A 20250-nucleotide genomic window follows, 5' to 3' on the forward strand; every position below is an offset into this window, starting at 1 on the left:
CTGCTTTAATGGAAGCAGACATATTGTTAACATCCTGTGCTGTCAAATGAGCTTATCTGCCATCTCTGCCATGGCAGTCATGGGACACAGGGAGAGATCAAATTACAACTTGTGATTAGACACAAATGAGGGGGAATGTAACAGGCTAATCTCTCTAAATACATACTGGGTGCATTTCTGTATTTTTTTCTTCTGTCCTGTGCAAAAGTTCAGCTCCACTTTAAAGCATCTGTCTTTTCGTGTACAGCCAGCACTGCCAGTGCAGAGGCGCTGTGAGTCATGCCTACTGATTACAGTACACACTTGTTACACTCAACTTTAGCTAAATAAACAAACACAGCTCAGTGCAGCTGATTTCTACAGCATTTCTATGTGGAATGAACACTTTTCAGTCTGTTCTTTTCAAGAGCTCATTTTATGATCACTTATTTTTGTATTTTTTTAGGATTTGTCAGAGAAAATGAAAGCCTTTGTAGAAGAATATGGCCAGAACAGTGATGGGAAGATTGGAATAGTCGAGGTAAGGTTTACCTGCTGCATTGAAAACACATGTATTTGTTTAATGAGGTTGGCGTCACTGCCAGACTGATGATTAAAGTCAGAGAGATATTTCTACTGCTCTGCCAAGTTGGAGAATCTGTTGTTTTTCTAGATGGGTGAAGTTCAGCAATTTGGACTTTTCTCTCTGAGTATGGAGGAGGGACCCTGCAACAAAGCCTACTGATATAGGGCCTCAATTACACCTTCAGAGCCAGTAATATGGGCATGTGATGAACCTGTACAATGATTCTTCATGACAAAGGGGTTCCTGGAGGACCAGGAGGAAGTGGCTTTTAGTGGTTTAGTAATTTTTACTTCTTCTACCAAGATCATTTTTTTAAATAATACTAAGGGAGAGTGAATACTATTTAATTTTCACCTGTTTTTGGTGCCTTTGCCTATCTTCAGGAACTGTGCAGTGCCAATGGGATTGTGGGAAGTTTTTGTTTTGTTTTTTTGGCTACAGTAACAAGCGTATCACAGCATTTAAAAAACAGTTAGCTTCCTATTTTGGATAAGATAAGGACACTATGACCAGAAGGTAATTGAACCCCCTCCCCCCACCCACCTTTGAAGAGTTTACATAGTGATGTAAGCCTGTTGGGAGAGACAGTAAGCTGAGGCAGTTGGAAGGGAAAATGAACACTGAGCTTGGTTGAAGAAAAAAAAAAAAAAAGCAAAGGGCAGAAGTGATGCCATTTTTGGCATGACAAAGAAACAGTGAAAATGGAAACCAGCAGAAATATATTTTCCTTTTACATATCACATTTCTCCTAAGTCTGACTGAACATTAAAACAACAGGATGGTTAAGCTAAGTAAGTAATTTCTTACTGCATGATTTTTTTTTTCAGTTAGTATGGAGTTTCATCCACAAGGAAGAGGATATATGTGGCCTTGTTTTAGGAGAGCTGATGGATGTGCCCTAATGTCAGGTTGGGACAGCGGCGTAGCAATAGGGTATACACATTTACTTATGCTTTACATACAAATGATTTGAACTCTGCAAAGTAAACAGGCTCCAGCTCTGAGCTTTGGCCAGTCTCCACCGGCCAAGGACATGAACTGACAGGAGAAGCCTTTCAGTTCACTGGATGGACTCCACAGCAGCGTCTGCAGGGCTGGATTTACCTTAAGGCACTGTAGGCATGTGCCTACTGGCGCTTTATGTTATAAAGGGGGCTCACTCTACCGCGTTACCTATGCAGAGTTCCGAGTGAAGTGTAAATGAGAGGTTACTCACCCGGATCTCGGCATTCCACTGACCAGATCCCTTCAGTTGGGGTCACCTAATACTTGGGGGCACCTCTAGCTACTTAGTGCTGAGGGTTTCTCTGGCTACCTAAAACTCAGGGGCACCTGTAGCTACCTATGACAGACAAGGGAAGTAAGATAGAAGTGACAACTGGGACAGCCAGCACACTTGCAGTGCGGTTCAGAGGGGGTTTGTAGGTTCATGGAGGGCAACGTCTAAGGTGCCAGGACATCTGTGCCTATAGGCTCCTGTGAGATGAATCCGGGCCTTAAAGCGGATCCGAGATGAAAAACTAACTATAACAAGTAACTTGTCTATATATCTTATCTAAAGTTTAGATAGTTTACACAGCAAATCTAGCTGCAAACAGCTTTAATAAAATATTGATTATTTCTTCCTGTGATACAATGACAGCAGCCATGTTGTTTGTAAACATTACACAGAGGCAGGCTTATCTGCATCTTGAGCACTCAAGACCTAATCCCCCCCTCCTCCTCCCCTCTGCCTCTGAAATCAATGGCTAGTAACACCTCCCCCTCCTCCTGCCCAGACTGAGCTCCCATGAGCCCTTGCTACTGCCAAGGCTCTCTGAAAACCTATGGGCGTGGCTTGTTTAGTTTATAGGGAATTGGAGTATTAAAACAAAAACAAAAAAGTATTTGGCTTAAAGAAATGCTCTATAAACCATAGGAAAGGAACACAATTATGCAATGAGTAAAAGTTTACCTCGGATCCACTTTAAGGTCTGAAAATTATATTACCTGTCCACAGTAAGATCACTCTGCTGTCTTGAGTGAATTTATGATGCTTCAATGTGGCAAAAGACTGATGTAAACATGAGCATGAAAAATAACAACATAAAGCTGGTAATAGCAAGCTGTATGAATGTGATGCTAAATTATACTGTTGGTCAGCTTTGTGGTCTAGGGTGACTATTATTTACAAAGTTCTCTTAATAATATCCTTGATGTAATTATGCCCAGGATGTGATGATGTGTTAGTTCTGTCTCTGTTATTGTACCTGGTAATAAGAGTTCTGGAAGTCCACAAAACTATAGGTTGCAGAATCTGTTATTAACATGTTTGCATGCAGTATGGCAGCTATTAGTTTGCTGAATTCTATTCCAAATATTCTGTAAAAACAAGAGCTTGTAGATATACGTAGATGTTATAATAGTGAGGCTTAGCTACGAGATCAGATAGGAAATGATGACTCCTGTTATCATTTCCTGTTCAAGGGGTTCCTTGAATGTACAGCAAAAAAATGGAGTATTACAAACAGCGTATTTATCATTAGGCTTTGTTTCACATTGGATTGCATTGGATTTACACAAAAAGAAAGGGCAACATTGCATGTGTGGAGGAAAGCACAGATACGTGAATGCACCAGCTCACTATCATTGCACTGTAGAGTGAATGCGTTGACGCATGCATGGGAAAATGGGCAAACGGAAGACAGTCTGAACAGTGCCTTGGGCCAGGTTCTTGGGGCAGAACACTGAGGACTTAAAGAGACTTTGAAGTTTCTTTTTTCCCCTGCTTTTGTCATAAATTCCATTTAAGCATGAATGCCCCCCTTGAATTGCCGCTTCCCCCGACAGATGGGTGATTTATTACAGTGTAATTGACCAGCAAAGTTCTACGACTTTGCAGGTTGCAGATCATGCTGCCCTGACAGGCAGGGCTTCTCTTCCTGGAGAGGCTGAGCTTCAGGCTGTAGCACATCTCTGCCTCCTCTCAGCCCCTCTCAGGGAAAGGAAGCCTGAGAGGGGCGGGGAGAGGCGACGATCTGCATAGATTGACTGCGGAGGAGGCAGAGCTACAGCTGAAAGCTCTGCCTTATTGAGGAAGTGAAGCCCTGCGAGCAATGGAGCTCTGCAGGGCTATTAAACTGTAATAAATCACCCATCTGACGCAGGGACGCGGCGATTCAATAGGGGCATTCATGCTTAACAGGAATTTATGACAAAAACATGTAAAAAAAGAGACTTCAGAGTCTCTTTAAGTGTACCTGAGACAATGTAAGTAAAAGGATTTATACTTACCTGGGGCTTCCCCCAGCCCCCTTTAGGCCAACAGCTTGTTTACCATCCTCTGGTCCCCACCGCTGCACCACTGTCAGCCTCAGTGAAGTCCTGAATGAGCCAGTTGGGGACTACTGCCCATGCATGGTCAAGGCCATGTGCACCTCCTTCCTGTGGCAAGGAGAACACCCATACACGAATAAACAATCACACATCCTCTGAGAATGTTCAGGTGCGTGGCAAGGTTCATGAACTCAATGGAGTGGTGATCAAGTAGTCCCGGTAGTTTAGTCATTCACTGAGATAGGTAAACGATCGGGGAGGGAACACAACAGGGGAGTATCCTGCCCAAAGGCTTATAATCAGGAGGGGGGGGGGGCAGAGTCAGGATACATTTGCTGGATGGCAACTATCCATGTGTGGATTGTTATGTCTGCTACACCATAGCAGTTTAAAATCACAGGTATTTCAAGCTATATGTGAGATCCTAATAATTCTGGTCTGTATGCAAATTGAATGCAAATTAGTTGCTTAGAACTGGGCCAATCAAAATTCTCAGGAAGTACCTCTCATTGGCCCCATTCCAAGCTGGGTACAATCTGCATGTAAGCCTAGGCTGCTAGCCTCTCATTGACCATCTCTCTTCTTAACTGCCAGCGATTGGCTGAGACTTGCTTGTAGGGAAGCAGAACATTTGTAGAAATGTGACGGACGCACACAGAGCACTGGAGCAGCTTCTAGTCTCTCATTCTCAAACACTCCAGCAGAGCCCAGCGAATGTTCCGAATGTTCCGCTGAATAAAAAGGCCATGAAGCTACTGTGGTAGAAAATATTTGTTAAAGGTCAGAAAAACAGGCCATGCCTGGAAGCCTGTGAAAGTCTCCGAGGAACTCACATGCGAAGCTGCGAATGAGAAGATGTAAAGCACAGGAAGGGAACGGTTAACTACCATGGAACCATTCATTTTACCATATAGACCTTACTTACTGAGGCTTTAAGTGGAATGAAACGCGCCCATGTGGATGATGCCGGATTGAAATAACTCTAATCATGTCTTGGGTGCTGCCTTTGGGCTTTCACATAAATATCAGCTTCTCCTTCCTCCGTTTTCCTATTAGGCTTCCTAACTGGAAAATGATATTTTACATAATTTTAGACCACAGCTTTGTGTAAAGTGGATGATGGATTTCAAACAATTACATTTCAGTCCATCCTATAATTATATTCTGTCTTGGAGGACTCGGAGATCTGTTAAAGTGGTTCTCTGAAGATTGGAACTCTATAATGTCACTAATAAACTACGTTCTACGTGGATGTGATTGCCACATTTGTATTCTGATCTTCAAGTGACCTTCAAGGACAAACGTGTCATTGTTTCCTACTTCCGCATAATGTGTACCTACCGGAACAGGGCAGAGAAATTATATTACACCATGGAGCGTCCTATTAAGGTCCATTAGGTGATTGTTGGACAATCTACTACTTAGTGATATTGTGTCCTTGCCAGTTCTGCTTTTGAAAGGTAAATCTACCTGTTTGACAAGTGTTAAGCAAGAACAGTGGTCTAATGGAAAAGTATAACATTGTGTTAAGGTGGAAGGCTGTTAAAATCCACCGACCTTCACCTCTGTATGGTTTCTCTTGACATACACAAGTTACACTAATAAGTTTAGGTTAATGTGAGCATGCAGTGCATACATTTGAAATCGGCGCCGGTAGACTTGGGCGCAGGATACAGCCGGTATATGGCTGATCCTGCTGCTGCACAAGTCCCGGGCGTGTTAATTACTATTCATCCTCCAGGCTGCCATGGATGGTGGGGGATGATATAATTTGGCTTCCAGCTATTGCTGGAGGCCGAATTATTGTGTTTTAAAAGCAACTTCAGCTCCGTCTTCTGACGCCGCCGACGTTACTCACTGAGCGCCGCTATAGATGTAATTCCTACTACAGTTTATGGTGGCGCCGGCTGCGCCCAAATCTTCCTGCGCTGAAAAGCACTGCTCCGCATGCAGTTGGTGTAAGGTTTGGAATCAAGTCTCATACACAAGTATGAAAGATTGACGCCTGGTAGGGATTGGGATTTGATCCCTCAGGTGACAGCTGGGTGTTGAGGTTATACAGATGCATCGCTAGCCTAAAGGCTAGTGACATATCTGTTGCTGCTGAGAGAGGAGGATAGACAATGACTGAGCAGCTTCTGGTGGTTTGGGCAAGATAAAGAATTATGCTCTTGGAGTCGGGCATCGGACATCGTTTAAGATGCGGCATGTCGGGTGTTAAGGCGATGCGGGGGTGTTCCTGTCACATATGATAGATTCTCGTCTGAGGAGGTCTTTATTGGCCACCTGGGCTGTAGCTTTAGATTAGGGTAGTGGTTAGGGTTAGTGATATGAACAGTGCCAAGCATACAAATAACTAGGCTGTGTTCCTTTTCTACTTTCTCTGCCTGAAAGAGTTAAACATCAGGTATACAAGTGACATTATTTTCCAAGTAGATGGGGGCATGTAATTCCGGCGCCAGGCAGTTTGGCACAGGGCAAGCCGAATGACGGCTCTCCCTGCTGCTGCTAAACTCCCTGGTGGCGTTAAATACTATTACCCCTGTGAGTTGTTGCAACTTGGAGGGAGATGCAACCGCCAGAGCCCCAAATTACCATTACGCGGGGCGCTCAGCATAGCATTGTTGCTATGATGGCGCCCAGCTTCGACGCTCACCCCTCACCTCCGGGCGCCAAAATGAGCTGCTTCGAAGTAGGACTATAGCATAATCCTCACTGATAAGGAACTGCAGAATTGCAACCATAAGACTCTTTCCTGGAAGAGAATAGCTTCTGAGCGCAGGTTAGGGATACAAAAAGGTCATTAGTTTATATATTTTGGCATAGAACTCTGTCAGACTGTGCGAAAGACTGTATCATTCAGTATCACTCAGTTTAGACAATTTAACATTAAACCTAAAAATTCTACATGGAGGTGGTAAAATTGGTCAGTGATTGGTCAATCATAATTGAAAGTGTGTACCAGGCTTTAGTTCACTCTCACCATTTTGGTAATTGGCAGGTATCCAGCCCAGAAACTCTCCATCCAGATATACACATTTTTTCCTTTTGTCTACTTATTGCTATTCAAACTCTCATCTACATAAACCAGATATTTTCAGACCTGAATATTCATAATCTACCCCTCACCTCCTTGTCCTATTTTCTGCTTGTAACACTCAGTGCACACCCTGCAGAAATATCCAGCTTTTTTTTGAAGGCGTATGTCTTTAAAGTTGTATGAAACTCAGCATTTCCTCTGTTCTAAAAGATTATTTACAGCATAAGACCTACTGCCACAAACAAAATTGTAGCAGAACAGCATTCAGACAGTTAAACACAACACTTTGTTCTCCTTGTTTCAGTGGGCAGCTTCTGGCCACGTCCGAAGAGGTAATAACATTTTCTTTTGTTTCATCTTGTTCAGGTAGCTAGAAAAAGTACGTTGAAGAGATAACAAGCAAAGATTTCTCACCCACTCCTATGATTGCAATGCTTTGGTACAGACATCCAGTCGTGTGCTCCGCAGAAGAAAAAAGCAGCAATAGGTCACTACATTACATATTTGGAGAATAAGGAATGTGTGCACCTTCTGTCCGTGAACAGTATAGATTTATTGCACTTTCAATATCTGCCTGGATTGTATCCCAGGAGGATTAGCCAGTGGTGCTGGTGTCCAGTTAAAGTGGTTTAAAACCCTGACATAATATTCAATAAATACATGTTTTCCTAGTTTTTATACAGTATGCCTTACGGTTATCATATTTGCTTTTGTGCATAAGTATTATTATTCGTTTAGAAATTACAAGTTCCCAAAGTACACTTTTTTGCTCTGAGAGCTGACTTTGCATTTTATTCATAACTGTTATTTTTCATCTTGAAATATAAGCAGAAATGCTTTCTGAGTGTCTGTCTGTGTTCAGGAGAGTCTGCAGTGTCAGAGAAGTGTTTGTTTACATTCCTCACTCGAAACAATTAAATACAAGATAACATTATCTCCAGTTCGGATGCGTCCAGCTTTCCCTGCAGGACCCTGTGTTTAACCCCTTGAATGCTGTTCTAGTAAAAAAAAAATGGTGCTAGTATATACAGTAGTGTAAAAAACTATTTGTCCCCTTCCTGATCTCTTATTCTTTTGCATGTTTGTCACACTTAAATGTTTCTGCTCATCAAAAAACGTTAACTATTAGTCAAAGATAACATAATTGAACACAAAATGCAGTTTTAAATGATGGTTTTTATTATTTAGTGAGAAAAAAAAACCTCAAAACCTACATGGCCCTGTGTGAAAAAGAAATTGCCCCCTGAACCTAATAACTGGTTGGGCCACCCTTAGCAGCAATAACTGCAATCAAGCATTTGCAATAACTTGCAACGAGTCTTTTACAGCGCTCTGGAGGAATTTTGTCCCACTCATCTTTGCAGAATTGTTGTAATTCAGCTTTATTTGAGGGTTTTCTAGCATGAACCGCCTTTTTAAGGTCATGCCACAACATCTCAATAGGATTCAGGTCAGGACTTTGACTAAGCCTCTCCAAAGTCTTCATTTTGTTTTTCTTCAGCCATTCAGAGGTAAATTTGCTGGTGTGTTTTGGGTCATTGTCCTGCTGCAGCACCCAAGATCGCTTCAGCTTGAGTTGACAAACAGATGGCCGGACATTCTCCTTCAGAATTTTTTGGCAGACAGTAGAATTCATGGTTCCATCTATCACAGCATGCCTTCCAGGTCCTGAAGCAGCAAAACAACTCCAGACCATCACACTACCACCACCATATTTTACTGTAGGTATGATGTTCTTTTGCTGAAATGCTGTGTTACTTCTACGCCAGATGTAACGGGACACGCACCTTCCAAAAAGTTCAACTTTTGTCTCATCGGTCCACAAGGTATTTTCCCAAAAGTCTTGGCAATCATTGAGATGTTTTTTTAGCAAAATTGAGACAAGCCTTAATGTTCTTTTTGCTTAAAAGTGGTTTGCGCCTTGGATATCTTCCATGCAGGCCGTTTTTGCCCAGTCTCTTTCTTATGGTGGAGTCGTGAACACTGACCTTAATTGAGGCAAGTGAGGCCTGCGGTTCTTTAGATGTTGTCCTGGGGTCTTTTGTGGCCTCTCGGATGAGTTTTCTCTGCGCTCTTGGGGTAATTTTGGTCGGCCGTCCACTCCTGGGAAGGTTCATCACTGTTCCATGTGTTTGCCATTTGTGGATAATGGCTCTCACTGTGGTTTGCTGGAGTCCCAAAGCTTTAGAAATGGCTTTATAACCTTTACCAGACTGATAGATTTCAATTACAGTACTTTTGTTCTCATTTGTTCCTGAATTTCTTTGGATCTTGGCATGATGTCTAGCTTTTGAGGTGCTTTTGGTCTACTTCTCTGTGTCAGATAGCTCCTATTTAAGTGATTTCTTGATTGAAACAGGTGTGGCAGTAATCAGGCCTGGGGGTGACTACAGAAATTGAACTCAGGTGTAATAAACCACCTTTAAGTTATTTTTTAACAAGGGGGGGGGGGGGGCAATCACTTTTTCACACAGGGCCATGTAGATTTGGAGTTTTTTTTTCTCACTAAATAATAAAAACCATCATTTAAAACTGCATTTTGTGTTCAATTAGGTTATCTTTGACTAATAGTTAACGGTTTTTGATGAGCAGAAACATTTAAGTGTGACAAACATGCAAAAGAATAAGAAATCAGGAAGGGGGCAAATAGTTTTTCACACCACTGTAATATGCTGTAAATAATGTTTTAGAGCAAAGAAGAAATGCTGGGTTTCATTCCGCTTTAAGGAGGGTAGTTGAGAGGTGAGGGCGACGGGCACCGATGTGGGCAAGTGGCGGCCGATTCGCGTCTAACCAGAAGCTTGGTCACACTGCGTTCCACAATAGACAGGCGCGCACTTGTGGGATATAATGATTTTAAGGCCCCGGAAGTGACACGTCTCAGTGTGTTAGAGCCACTGGGGACGCCAGTAGTGGAAACGGCAAGGTACAAAGAGGAAAGGAGCTACCAACGGTGTCCCCATTGGGACAATCCATCATCGTAGCAAAACGCCTGGTCTACTGCCAAATTTTGTGTAGAAGACCGGCGCCAATGCGGAGAATGATCCGCATAGTATCTGCCTAATGCTGCTCTCACATATACCCCAGATGGCGACAACATTTTTTTTGTTTACATTCCTTTGTCAGATACATTTAGTAAATATTAGCAAAGTGCTGAAACTGAACTGTACTGAGCTGAGAACCAGAGAGAGGTGTGAAGTGATCGCTAAATTTTGATATATAAATACAGCAGCTATACAATAAAATGCAATGGCAGCTTTCAGAGCAGATAAACTGTACTTTGGGAACTTGTAATTTGTAAACAGGCAAGATTATTTGTGCACAAAAGAATCTATGATAACTATATGGGTGATATAAAGTAGGAAAACACATTTTTATTGAATGTTATGTCAGAGTTTTATCCCACTTTAAGATCAAGATACAAGATATGATCTCTGTTTTTGTCACTTAATTACTTGGGATATGTGGAGCTAATCACTGCAGGTCTTTATGGAATTGCATTATTTTCATTTCCAAGCTCGCTAATGCAGCAGCAGCAGAAGCGCCCAGCCAGATTGCCTTACAAGTGTCTTGGATGTAGCCGGAGGTGATTTGTGTTACACTCCAAACCAAACTGTGCCTGACCTTCCGGCTTTTATTTCCGCAGAAGATAAGAGCCTATCTGGCCTTTAATGAGTGGCAGCAAGGGACTGCTCTGGTCCACTATCAGGAAATGAGGCCAATAAATCTGCTATTCACTCCAGAGAATAAAGCATGATTCAGGAGTTTATTAGCGACCGAAACCAGTTGGGAAAATAATGAAATCATTTTATATGCTTTGATAGGTGAACTACATGTGTTGTCATTTCAGAGCCTGTTTCACAAGCCCTGTTTACAGACAGCCTGTCATGTAAGAGGATCAAATTGTTGTTGAACAAAAAGAAGCAAAGTGGAAATCAAATAATGTTGTAGATTTGATCTGCAATTGGTGAGCATTGTGGAATTACAGAGTAATAGGCGGCAAAGTCTGGGCATCTCTGCATTGATTGTGTAGCCAGTGCTTAAAGTGACACTGAAATGAAAATAAACTAATGATAAAACTAGTCGACCTAAGCCCGTTTAGACATGGAGATGAAGGTTCTTATTGGACATGAATAGGGAGGTTAGTGTTAGGCATGGAGATGTTAGTGTTAGGCGTCAGAGAGGGGAGGTTAGTGTTAGGCGTCAGAGAGGGGAGGTTAGTGTTAGGCAGAGAAGAGGTTAGTGTTAAGCATGGAGATGATAGTGTTAGGCGTCAGAGAGGGGAGGTTAGTGTTAGGCGTCAGAGAGGGGAGGTTAGTGTTAGGCAGAGAAGAGGTTAGTGTTAAGCATGGAGATGATAGTGTTAGGCGTCAGAGAGGGGAGGTTAGTGTTAGGCAGAGGAGAGGGGAGGTTAGTGTTAGGCAGAGAAGAGGTTAGTGTTAGGCATGGAGATGTTAGTGTTAGGCGTCAGAGAGGGGAGGTTAGTGTTAGGCTTCAGAGAGGGGAGGTTAGTGTTAGGCAGAGAAGAGGTTAGTGTTAAGCATGGAGATGATAGTGTTAGGCGTCAGAGAGGGGAGGTTAGTGTTAGGCGTCAGAGAGGGGAGGTTAGTGTTAGGCAGAGGAGAGGTTAGTGTTAAGCATGGAGATGATAGTGTTAGGCCTCAGAGAGGGGAGGTTAGTGTTAGGCAGAGGAGAGGTTAGTGTTAAGCATGGAGATGATAGTGTTAGGCCTCAGAGAGGGGAGGTTAGTGTTAGACAGAGGAGAGGTTAGTTTTAGGCAGAGGAGAGATTAGTGTTAGGCATGGAGAGGAGAAGTAAGAGTTATGTAAAGGGAGCTGCGCTGAGACCAAAGACTATTTTCAGTAATCACTAATGTATACAAAAGTTATTATTACAGCAAAGAAGCTACTTGTACCTAGCAGAGTATTTCTTTAAAAATGTTGCACTTCCCCCCCAAAATCCCATTCTGTGTTAACTAGAGCTCCACTTCCTATCTGTACATGCTGTCCTGGCTTTTTATGTTAATACATATCACAGGAAGTGTAAGGAAAAAAAAAAATCTACATGTCAGGGTATTTATATTTGCTTTTGTGTAACTTTCATCTACTTGTGATTAATTGGCACAGATGGCCATTACCTTTCACTGGGCTTCAGCAAAACGTTCTTCACAACAGACGGCTTTCCTGCTCTCATAGCTCGTTTTACCAATAACCATATCCTATAACAGCAGAGGAATCAGAGTCCTCCTTACCTCGAGAACTGTAGCTAGGAACATGCAGACTTCTAGCTGGATGCCCCGAGGCCAGCTATGCAAATGATGGATGCGCTGTTATGTTACTTCGACTTCAGCAAATGCATTCTGTGTTTGACTTGTAAATCAGGAAAACCATGAAGTGTGACAATGGCCTCTGCTAGTTGGGTGACTCCTGATGTATTTAATGCAGAGCTGGACATTCCTGAAAGTGAACTTGAGGTGAAAATAAACTGATGAGATACTGTAAACAATTATATTTATCCTCCTACTCCTCAAAATGACTTTTTTAGGTATCCCATGGTTTTCTTTTATATTTAAACATTCACAATGTAGATTGGATGTTTTTAATGTCTTTAATCAGTGGCAGCCTATTAAATAGAGCCTGAAGCCATTTTAAAAAGCAGTTTTACCTCTTATTTAGCTTAAAGGAAACCAGAGATGAATGCTTTGGCACAAAATAAACATATCCCCCAATAGATTTTACAAAATAAATACTATACTTGGTATTTTTGACGCTCTGGAGTGCCGTTTTTTATGTTGTTTTTTTTACTAAAACTCCCTGCAAAACACAGTTCATCAGAATAGCATATTATTTAGTAGGCTTTGTGCAAAATGAAATCACCATTTCTAAATACCTCTTATAAGTAACAAATATAGATAAAAAAAAAGTTTTTCAATATACCCTTACATTAGCAGCTCCTCCCATTTCATCACAGCTCTCTGTGATGCTTTGAATATACAGACCAGGAAAGCAGAGCCAGAAGGGGCAGGCTTGGGCTTGAAAAGACATCAGAGAAGACAGACTAAGCTATAATGATTCCTGAGCAAAGCCAGACTAAATGCTCAGTCGGGGATTTTATCAGGGCTGATAACAAGCAGGCTGAGCAGTAAAGGATGAAACAGAGAGCAGGGTAGGTGTTTTCTCTAATGTTCCCACTGATATATATGGTGAAATACATAAGGGTGCTTTGTCTCTGGTTCACTTTAAAGTTGATTGCCAGACCTAAAACGCCACATTCCCGTGGTCGAATGAGGGTTTTATAACCCCCAAATCCCCGGGGCAAAAACCCAGGGAGCGCTTCCTGGTAGAGGCAGAGCTTAGGGCTATAGCTCTGCCTCTACTCGCATCAATCCCCGCTGATCGCCGCCCCTCCCCGCCCCTCTCAGTCTTCTTTCACTGAGAGGGGCGGGAGAGAGGTGGTGATCAGCGGTGAATTGACGTGAATGGAGGCAGAGCTACAGCCCTAAGCTCTGCCTCCCCGGGCAACAAAATCCACGACTTTGAAAGTCGTGGATTTTTGCCCTAGGATTTGGGGGTTATAAAACCCTCGTTCTGCCACGGGAATGCAGCGTTTTAGCTCTGGCAATCATCCTTAAGCTAAGTAAGAGGTAAAAACTACTTTTTAAAGTGGCTTCAGAGTCTTTTTAAGTGTCCCAGAATTAGAAAAAGGTCTATGTACTGTATCTCTCCCTGCCCTCAGACGTTGTAGTCTGCTTTATGGCTGTAATTTGCTTATCAGTGATGTTCACTATATTCCCGCCAAGGTACCGACAAGACAGAAGCTGTCACTTCCAATAAAACAAGCAAAGCATCCTGGTTATTAGTATCTTTTGTACTGTACATACACATGCCTATCTCATCGTGTCACATATCGTCTCAGGTACACTTTAAAATCAGGGTATCTGTAAGTGCCAATGCAGAAGCGTAACTACAGGGGAGCATCCCTTGCAACTGCAGGGGGGCCAGAGGTGTAAGGGGGCCCCTACTACTACCTCACTCCGTAGATCAAGGGTAGGTATGTATGACATAGTATGGATACAGAGGTGCCAGAAGGATAAAAAGATCTAAAAGTTTAAAAATGAGGAAGTAGTTGTGGACTTACCTCCTCCGGGCAGACACAAAAAAATGCCGATCCATTTTCAGCAAAGCAATTTATTTACATACTCCAGTAAAATTATTGCCTGAGGAAGCAGGTCACTCCCGCAAAACGCGTTGTATTTTTGCTGAACTATGTACATAAATCGTTTTGCTGAAAATTGATTAGCATTTTCTTGTGTCTGCCCGGAGGAGGTAAGTCCACCACGACCTCCTCGTTTTTAAACGTTTAAGATCTTTTTATCATTCTGGCGCCTCCGTATCCATACTATGTCAATGAATTATGTTAAAGCTTCAAATGTAAGGAGCGATAACTTGACTGAGTAACCCTGTATTGAATTATTTTAATGGGCATATATAGTATGTTTTTTATTTATTTATTTATTTAAATATGATCAGCAGTACTACAATATTTATAGATATCTGTATTTTTAAGTACATTTTCAATCTTACATAGGAACATTTATAATGTTTTATTTATTATAATTATAGCCTCATGGAAACCAGTGTATCTTTGACTTTAAAATGGAAGTTGTGGTCACATTACTTTGGGTGTTTATACTTTAAAGTGGGGTGAAACTCTATACTAACTGTATACAAACTAAATAAATCATCCAAAAAGAAATTCTTTATTTAGCTTACCTTTTTTACCTATTTTACCTTTTTCCTGTTTTGAATGTTTGTGTCATGATCGCTGCTGCAGCAGGTGCTGTTGGCAGTAGTAGTGCTGCAGCTCAGGCAGTTCTGATCTCTTTCCATGCAAGCTGCATAGCTTTGTCTGCCTTTCCCTGCTGTCAGCTTGTGACTGATTATCATTCACCTGTGTGGGAATCTGCATGTCTGCTCCCATTGGATGACCTCAGTATAAAGATCTGCTTCCTGCAGGACTCATCGGGTTATCATAGCTTCAGTTTAAGCCTGTCTTGCTGTTGCTTCAGCCCCCGATCGTGTTTCTTGTTCTAAAGATACTTTGCTGGTCTTTGCATCATATATTGGTTCATTGCCCATATACTGTATATGCATACCAGCACGTTTATTATTTTCCATGTATTCGTGTTACGTTGATACATCAGTGTCGCTGATGTATACGTACACGAACTGTTTATATCCTGTGTGCAGTTAGTCAGCTTTCCAGCACGTTTTGGTAGGTTGCGCGTATCGTGATCACCCGTGCTGAGTTAGTTACCCTGCTCCTGGTTCTGTTTGTGGATTGCGTTCATCTCTGCAAAGAGATAACGAATCCTTCTGAATCCTGTTCTGTTACCGTTTGTGGATTGCGTTCATCTCTGCAAAGAGATAACGAATCCTTCTGTATCCTGTTCTGTTACCGTTTGTGGATTGCGTTCATCTCTGCGAAGAGATAACGAATCCTTCTGAATCCTGTTCTGTTACCGTTTGTGGATTGCGTTCATCTCTGCGAAGAGATAGCAAATCCTTCTGAGTCCTGTTCCCTGTATTACTCCAGTCCTAGTCAGTGTTCCTGCTTATGTCATATATCGGTTCATTGCCGATATATACATATGTTAGTCAGACGTTACAAATAGTTTAATTGATAGCTGTAATTGTAATATGCTAGGAAAACATACTTATTGTATATTTGTCTGTGTTACGTTCATCTATCTTGATCCTGCTATTTCCTGACTATCCTGTCCTGTCTTTGTGAGGCACGCCATCGCTGCAAACACATTGGCTGCCTCATTCCAGTCTGTCTTGTTTTGGACGCTTGCTGTCACTAAGTAGCGGCTAGCTAGCAAGCGTTCATTCTGTCTACCTGTCCTGATCTCCTCAGTTCTGGTTTATGCGCTCAGCGCTACTTTGCGCTGAGACGTTATAGCGAAAGTATTGTTTGTGGCTGTCGGATCTGCACCGGCTCTGTGCGCCACAATCTCCTATTGGAGTCAGTCCTCCCCTCCACTATACTAGGGATAGCCTGTTTCCTTGTGCTAGTGTGTGTACCTCCTTCACGTCAGCTCATGCGTTGCATGCTGACTGTGGAGAATACACCACCAAGCCTTACAGTTTGCTATCAGATTTAAGAGAAATGAGATATAAAAAAAGAAAATAATATTTCTGCTGGTTTCCAGTTTTACTGTTTCTATGTGATGCCAAAAGTGGCATCACTTCTGCCCTTATCTTTCTTTTTTTTACCCAGCTAAGTGTTCATGTACTGCTCATTTTACAGGTTATTGTCCCTCTCACAGCAAACATCACCTAGATAACAGGCTTACATCACAGTGTAAATTCTTCAAAGGGAAGAGGGGGATTCAATTACCTTCTGGTCAGTGTCCTAATCTTATCTGAAATGGGAAGTTTAGCAAAGTCTGATAAAAATAAAATAAAAATTAGGGCACATATAGGGACCTATTGTAGAAAAAAGGGGGTTTACCTATACGGTATATTTGGGTCACTATTTTTAGACAATTTTTCTATTTTTGGATGGTATAAACCCCTTTAAAGGGAACCCGAGGTGAGAGGGATATGGAGGCTGCCATCTGTATTTCCTTGTAAATACTGCCAGTTGCCTGGCAGCCCTGTTGATCTTTTGGTATAAGTAGTGTCTGAGTCAAAACCCTGGAACAAGCTAATGGCTAATCCAGTAAAACCTGAGTCAGCTGAGTCAGAGTACCTGATCTGCTGCAGGCTTGTTTAGGGTCTATGGCTAAATGTATTAGGGCTCGTTCCCACTATCGCGAATCCGCATGCGTCCAATGCATGCGGATTCGCACATGTAATGCAAGTGGATGGGCCTGTTTCCACTGTAGCGTTGTTGAGGTGCGTTTTTTTCAGCGGTAAAAAAACGCACAAAAGAGCCAGCGAATTCGCCTGCGAGTGGAATGCATGCGAATCGCCGCTAATGTATTTAATAGTAAAAACGCATGCGTTTGTTACATGCGTTTTTACCCGCGATTTCGCGTGCGATTTCGCACCTTTTTCAATTTTATTTTGCCCTGGCAGTGTCATGGTTAATTTCGCATGGCACCCTGCCATGCGAAATCGCACGCGAAATCGTGGGTAAAAACGCATGTGGAAACGCATCCGCATGCGTTTTTACAAGCGTCGGAATGCCGTCGAAATCGCGTCGCAACAGTGGAAACAAGCCCTGAGAGACACAGGATCAGGAGGACTGGCAGGCAGCTGGTATTGTTTAAAAGGAAATCAATATGGCAGCCTCCATATCCCTCTCACCTCAGGTTCCCTTTTAAAGGCAACCTAATCTGAGAGGGATATTGATGTTTCCTTTTAAACGGTACCAGTTGCTTGGCAGTCCTGCTGATCTCTTTGGCTGGAGTAGTGGCTGAATCACACACCTGAAACAAGCATGCAGCTAATCCAGTCTGACTTCAGTCAGAGCACCTGATCTGCATGCTTGTTGAGGGGTTGTGGCTAAAAGTATTAGAGACACAGATGAGCAGGACAGTCAGGCAACTAGTATTATTTTAAAATGAAAAATCCATATCCTTCTCAGTTTACATAGGTACATAGTTATTTTGGTTGAAAAAAGACATACGTCCATCGAGTTCAACCAGTATAAAGAGTTTAGGTTCCCTTTGAGGACTCTGACAAACCTTTCTTCTCCAAGTGCCAAGTTTGATGAGCAAGACTTCTCCATTTTGGCTCTGCAGGAGTTAAATGGGCACTTTGGGCTTGATTCACTAGCCGGCGCTAAGCCCTAATAGATAGTGTGGTTTGCGACCATAGGACCCCATACAGTGCGCGCAGCGCGGCAGCCTATGGTTAATGCGCAATGCAACGATAACATCGCACCAGCTGCCTTTTAAACGTCGTAATCGGGTGGCCGCCGCTTTGGTGCCACCCGATGTGCCGTTTTCATCGCACTGGGAGCGACGTTTAACCTTCCTGGCGGTAAGCCCGAGCTGAGCTCGGGCTATGCCGCGCAGGAAGATTTCTCAGGCCCTGCTGGGCCGGTTCGCATAATTTATTTTTTTGGTACACACAGCTAGCACTTTGCTAGCTGCGTGTACTGCCCGATCGCCGCTGCCACCCGCCGATTAGCCGCCGATCGCCGCGCCGCACGGCCCCCCCCCTACCCACCCCAGACCCCGTGCGCTGCCTGGCCAATCAGTGCCAGGCAGCGCTGAGGGGTGGATCGGGACTCTCTTAGACGTCACGACGTCCATGACGTCGGTGACGTCATCCCGCCCCGTCGCGGACGGGGGAAGCCCTTCAGGAAATCCCGTTCTTTGAACGGGATTTCCTGATCAAAGATCGCCGGAGGCGATCGAATCGAGCGGGGGATGCCGCTGTACAGCGACTATCATGTAGCGAGCCCTAGGCTTGCTACATGATTTAAAAAAAAAAATTAAAAACAGTGCTGCGCTGCCCCCTGGCAGATTCTAATAGACCGCCAGGAGGGTTAAAGGGCAGCTGGTGCGACGTTATCATCGCATCGCGCACTAACCATAGGCTGCCGCTCTGCGCGCGATGTGGGTGGTCCTGTGCGCGATGTAGCTTTGCGGGCTATTAGTGCCCGCAAAGCTACTTATGGGGCACAAAGTGGCTATTCACAGCGGCACTAAGACTTAGCGCCGCTTTGTGAATCAAGCCCTTTGTCACAAATGGCGAGCCTAGTACTGCCTGCATAGCCGGGAGGAGCTGGAGGAGGAAGCTGCACCAGTGGTCACACGGCCACAACTCTCTGTTATATTAAAGATATTCCAGTCGACTTACTTTTCTACCTGTCCATAATTGTATGAATATGGAATAATCATAGTTCATATTATCTGAGCAGAGATTTCATAAAATGAATCTTTGCGTGGCTTGAGAACCCCATCCTGTAATCTGGCATTGTTCATTCATACACTAGAGGAGCGGGAGACACTCATCCGCCACAAGTCTCTCTGTCCTTTCCACATGCTGCATATAATTCCTACATTTCTGTGACTGCTGAATGAAGGTTTCCTGGCCAGATTTGCATCTCATTTCCATTATCTGCCCTTTTGCAGCTCGCCCAGATCCTTCCAACCGAGGAGAACTTCTTGCTATTCTTCAGACAGCAGCTGAAATCAAGTGAAGAGTTCATGCAGGTATTTCTGAACTGCTTATATACAGACCATTGCACAGAAGCGCCACATCCGATGCAGCCTGTGAACCACGACACACGGAAATACAGGCGTTTGTCTGCATGAAACTCACTTTTTACAGTAACTGCTGGTGCCACGTTGCCGGTCACCTCTGCCTCTTGTGAGAAAGTTCTAAAACACCAGGCTAAATATATGCATTTATTTAAAGAGGAATTGTCGCGGAAATCTTAAAATTTAAAACACATACATAATAGAAGTACATTTCTTCCAGAGTAAAATGAGCCATAAATGACTTTTCTCATATGTTGCTGTCACTTACAGTAGGTAGTATAAATTACCGACAGGTTTTGGATTAGTCCATCTCTTCATGGGGGATTCTCAGCATGTTCTTTATAAAGACATTCCCTGAAAAAGATTTATACAAAGATGCTGACCAGCCTCCCTGCTCACCATACACTTTTTTGGCAGTTGGACGAAGCAACTGCCTTTCACTAAGTACTTTTAAAAATAAAGAAAACCCTAATAACCCCCTATGAGAAGATGGGCTAGTCCAAAATCTGTCGGTAATGTCAGATTTCTACTACTTACTGTAAGTGACAGCAACATAGGAGAAAAGTAATTTATGGCTCATTTAACCCCGGAAGAAACGTACCGTAACATGTATTTTAACTTTTAAGATTTTCGCGACAGAGGTCCTTTAAGGTTTCCTATAGGCTTGAGATGATAATTGTGACACTTCCTGTAGCAGAATAGAACTGTGACTGCTGGATTTCACTAGCCAACCCCTACTGTATTCTACTACAGATAAAGCCCTGTACACAAGCTACGTGAGGCTCTGCCGAAGCGGGCAATTACGACCGTCTCTGCCAAGAATTCAGCGTGTGTACAGTAGCCCCAAACGCCCCTTAGCTGGTCGGCCATCAATCTGCCTGGCGTATTTATTCGATGAGTATTAGCAAATGGCATTGTACTCCAAACTCACCTGGCTACCGCGTGAAATCACTCTCGCAGTGCCTTGTTGGCCCTTCTTCCTCCATATAGCCTCGGCCCAGCAATATTGCCCAAGGGATCATCCATTTAGCGTGTGTAGCCATCTTCTGCCCCTCTCTCCCCTTTCCTCCTCCACAAGGATTTACAGTATATGTACAGTTGGCTAAG

The 20250-nt window shown here is 43.1% G+C and overlaps 1 protein-coding gene across 1 annotated transcript in view; it reads left to right on the plus strand.

Moving 5' to 3' along the window:
* Nucleotides 1–20250, plus strand: part of CALB1 (calbindin 1) — a 90096-nt gene that overhangs the window by 37744 nt on the left and 32102 nt on the right. Inside the window, exons 3-4 of the mRNA XM_068237606.1 lie at nucleotides 446–520; nucleotides 19015–19095. Coding sequence (XP_068093707.1) covers nucleotides 446–520; nucleotides 19015–19095 — 156 coding nt within the window. The remainder of the gene's footprint in view (nucleotides 1–445; nucleotides 521–19014; nucleotides 19096–20250) is intronic.

Source organism: Hyperolius riggenbachi, chromosome 5 (genome assembly GCF_040937935.1).
Source record: "Hyperolius riggenbachi isolate aHypRig1 chromosome 5, aHypRig1.pri, whole genome shotgun sequence".
Lineage (NCBI taxonomy): Eukaryota > Metazoa > Chordata > Amphibia > Anura > Hyperoliidae > Hyperolius > Hyperolius riggenbachi.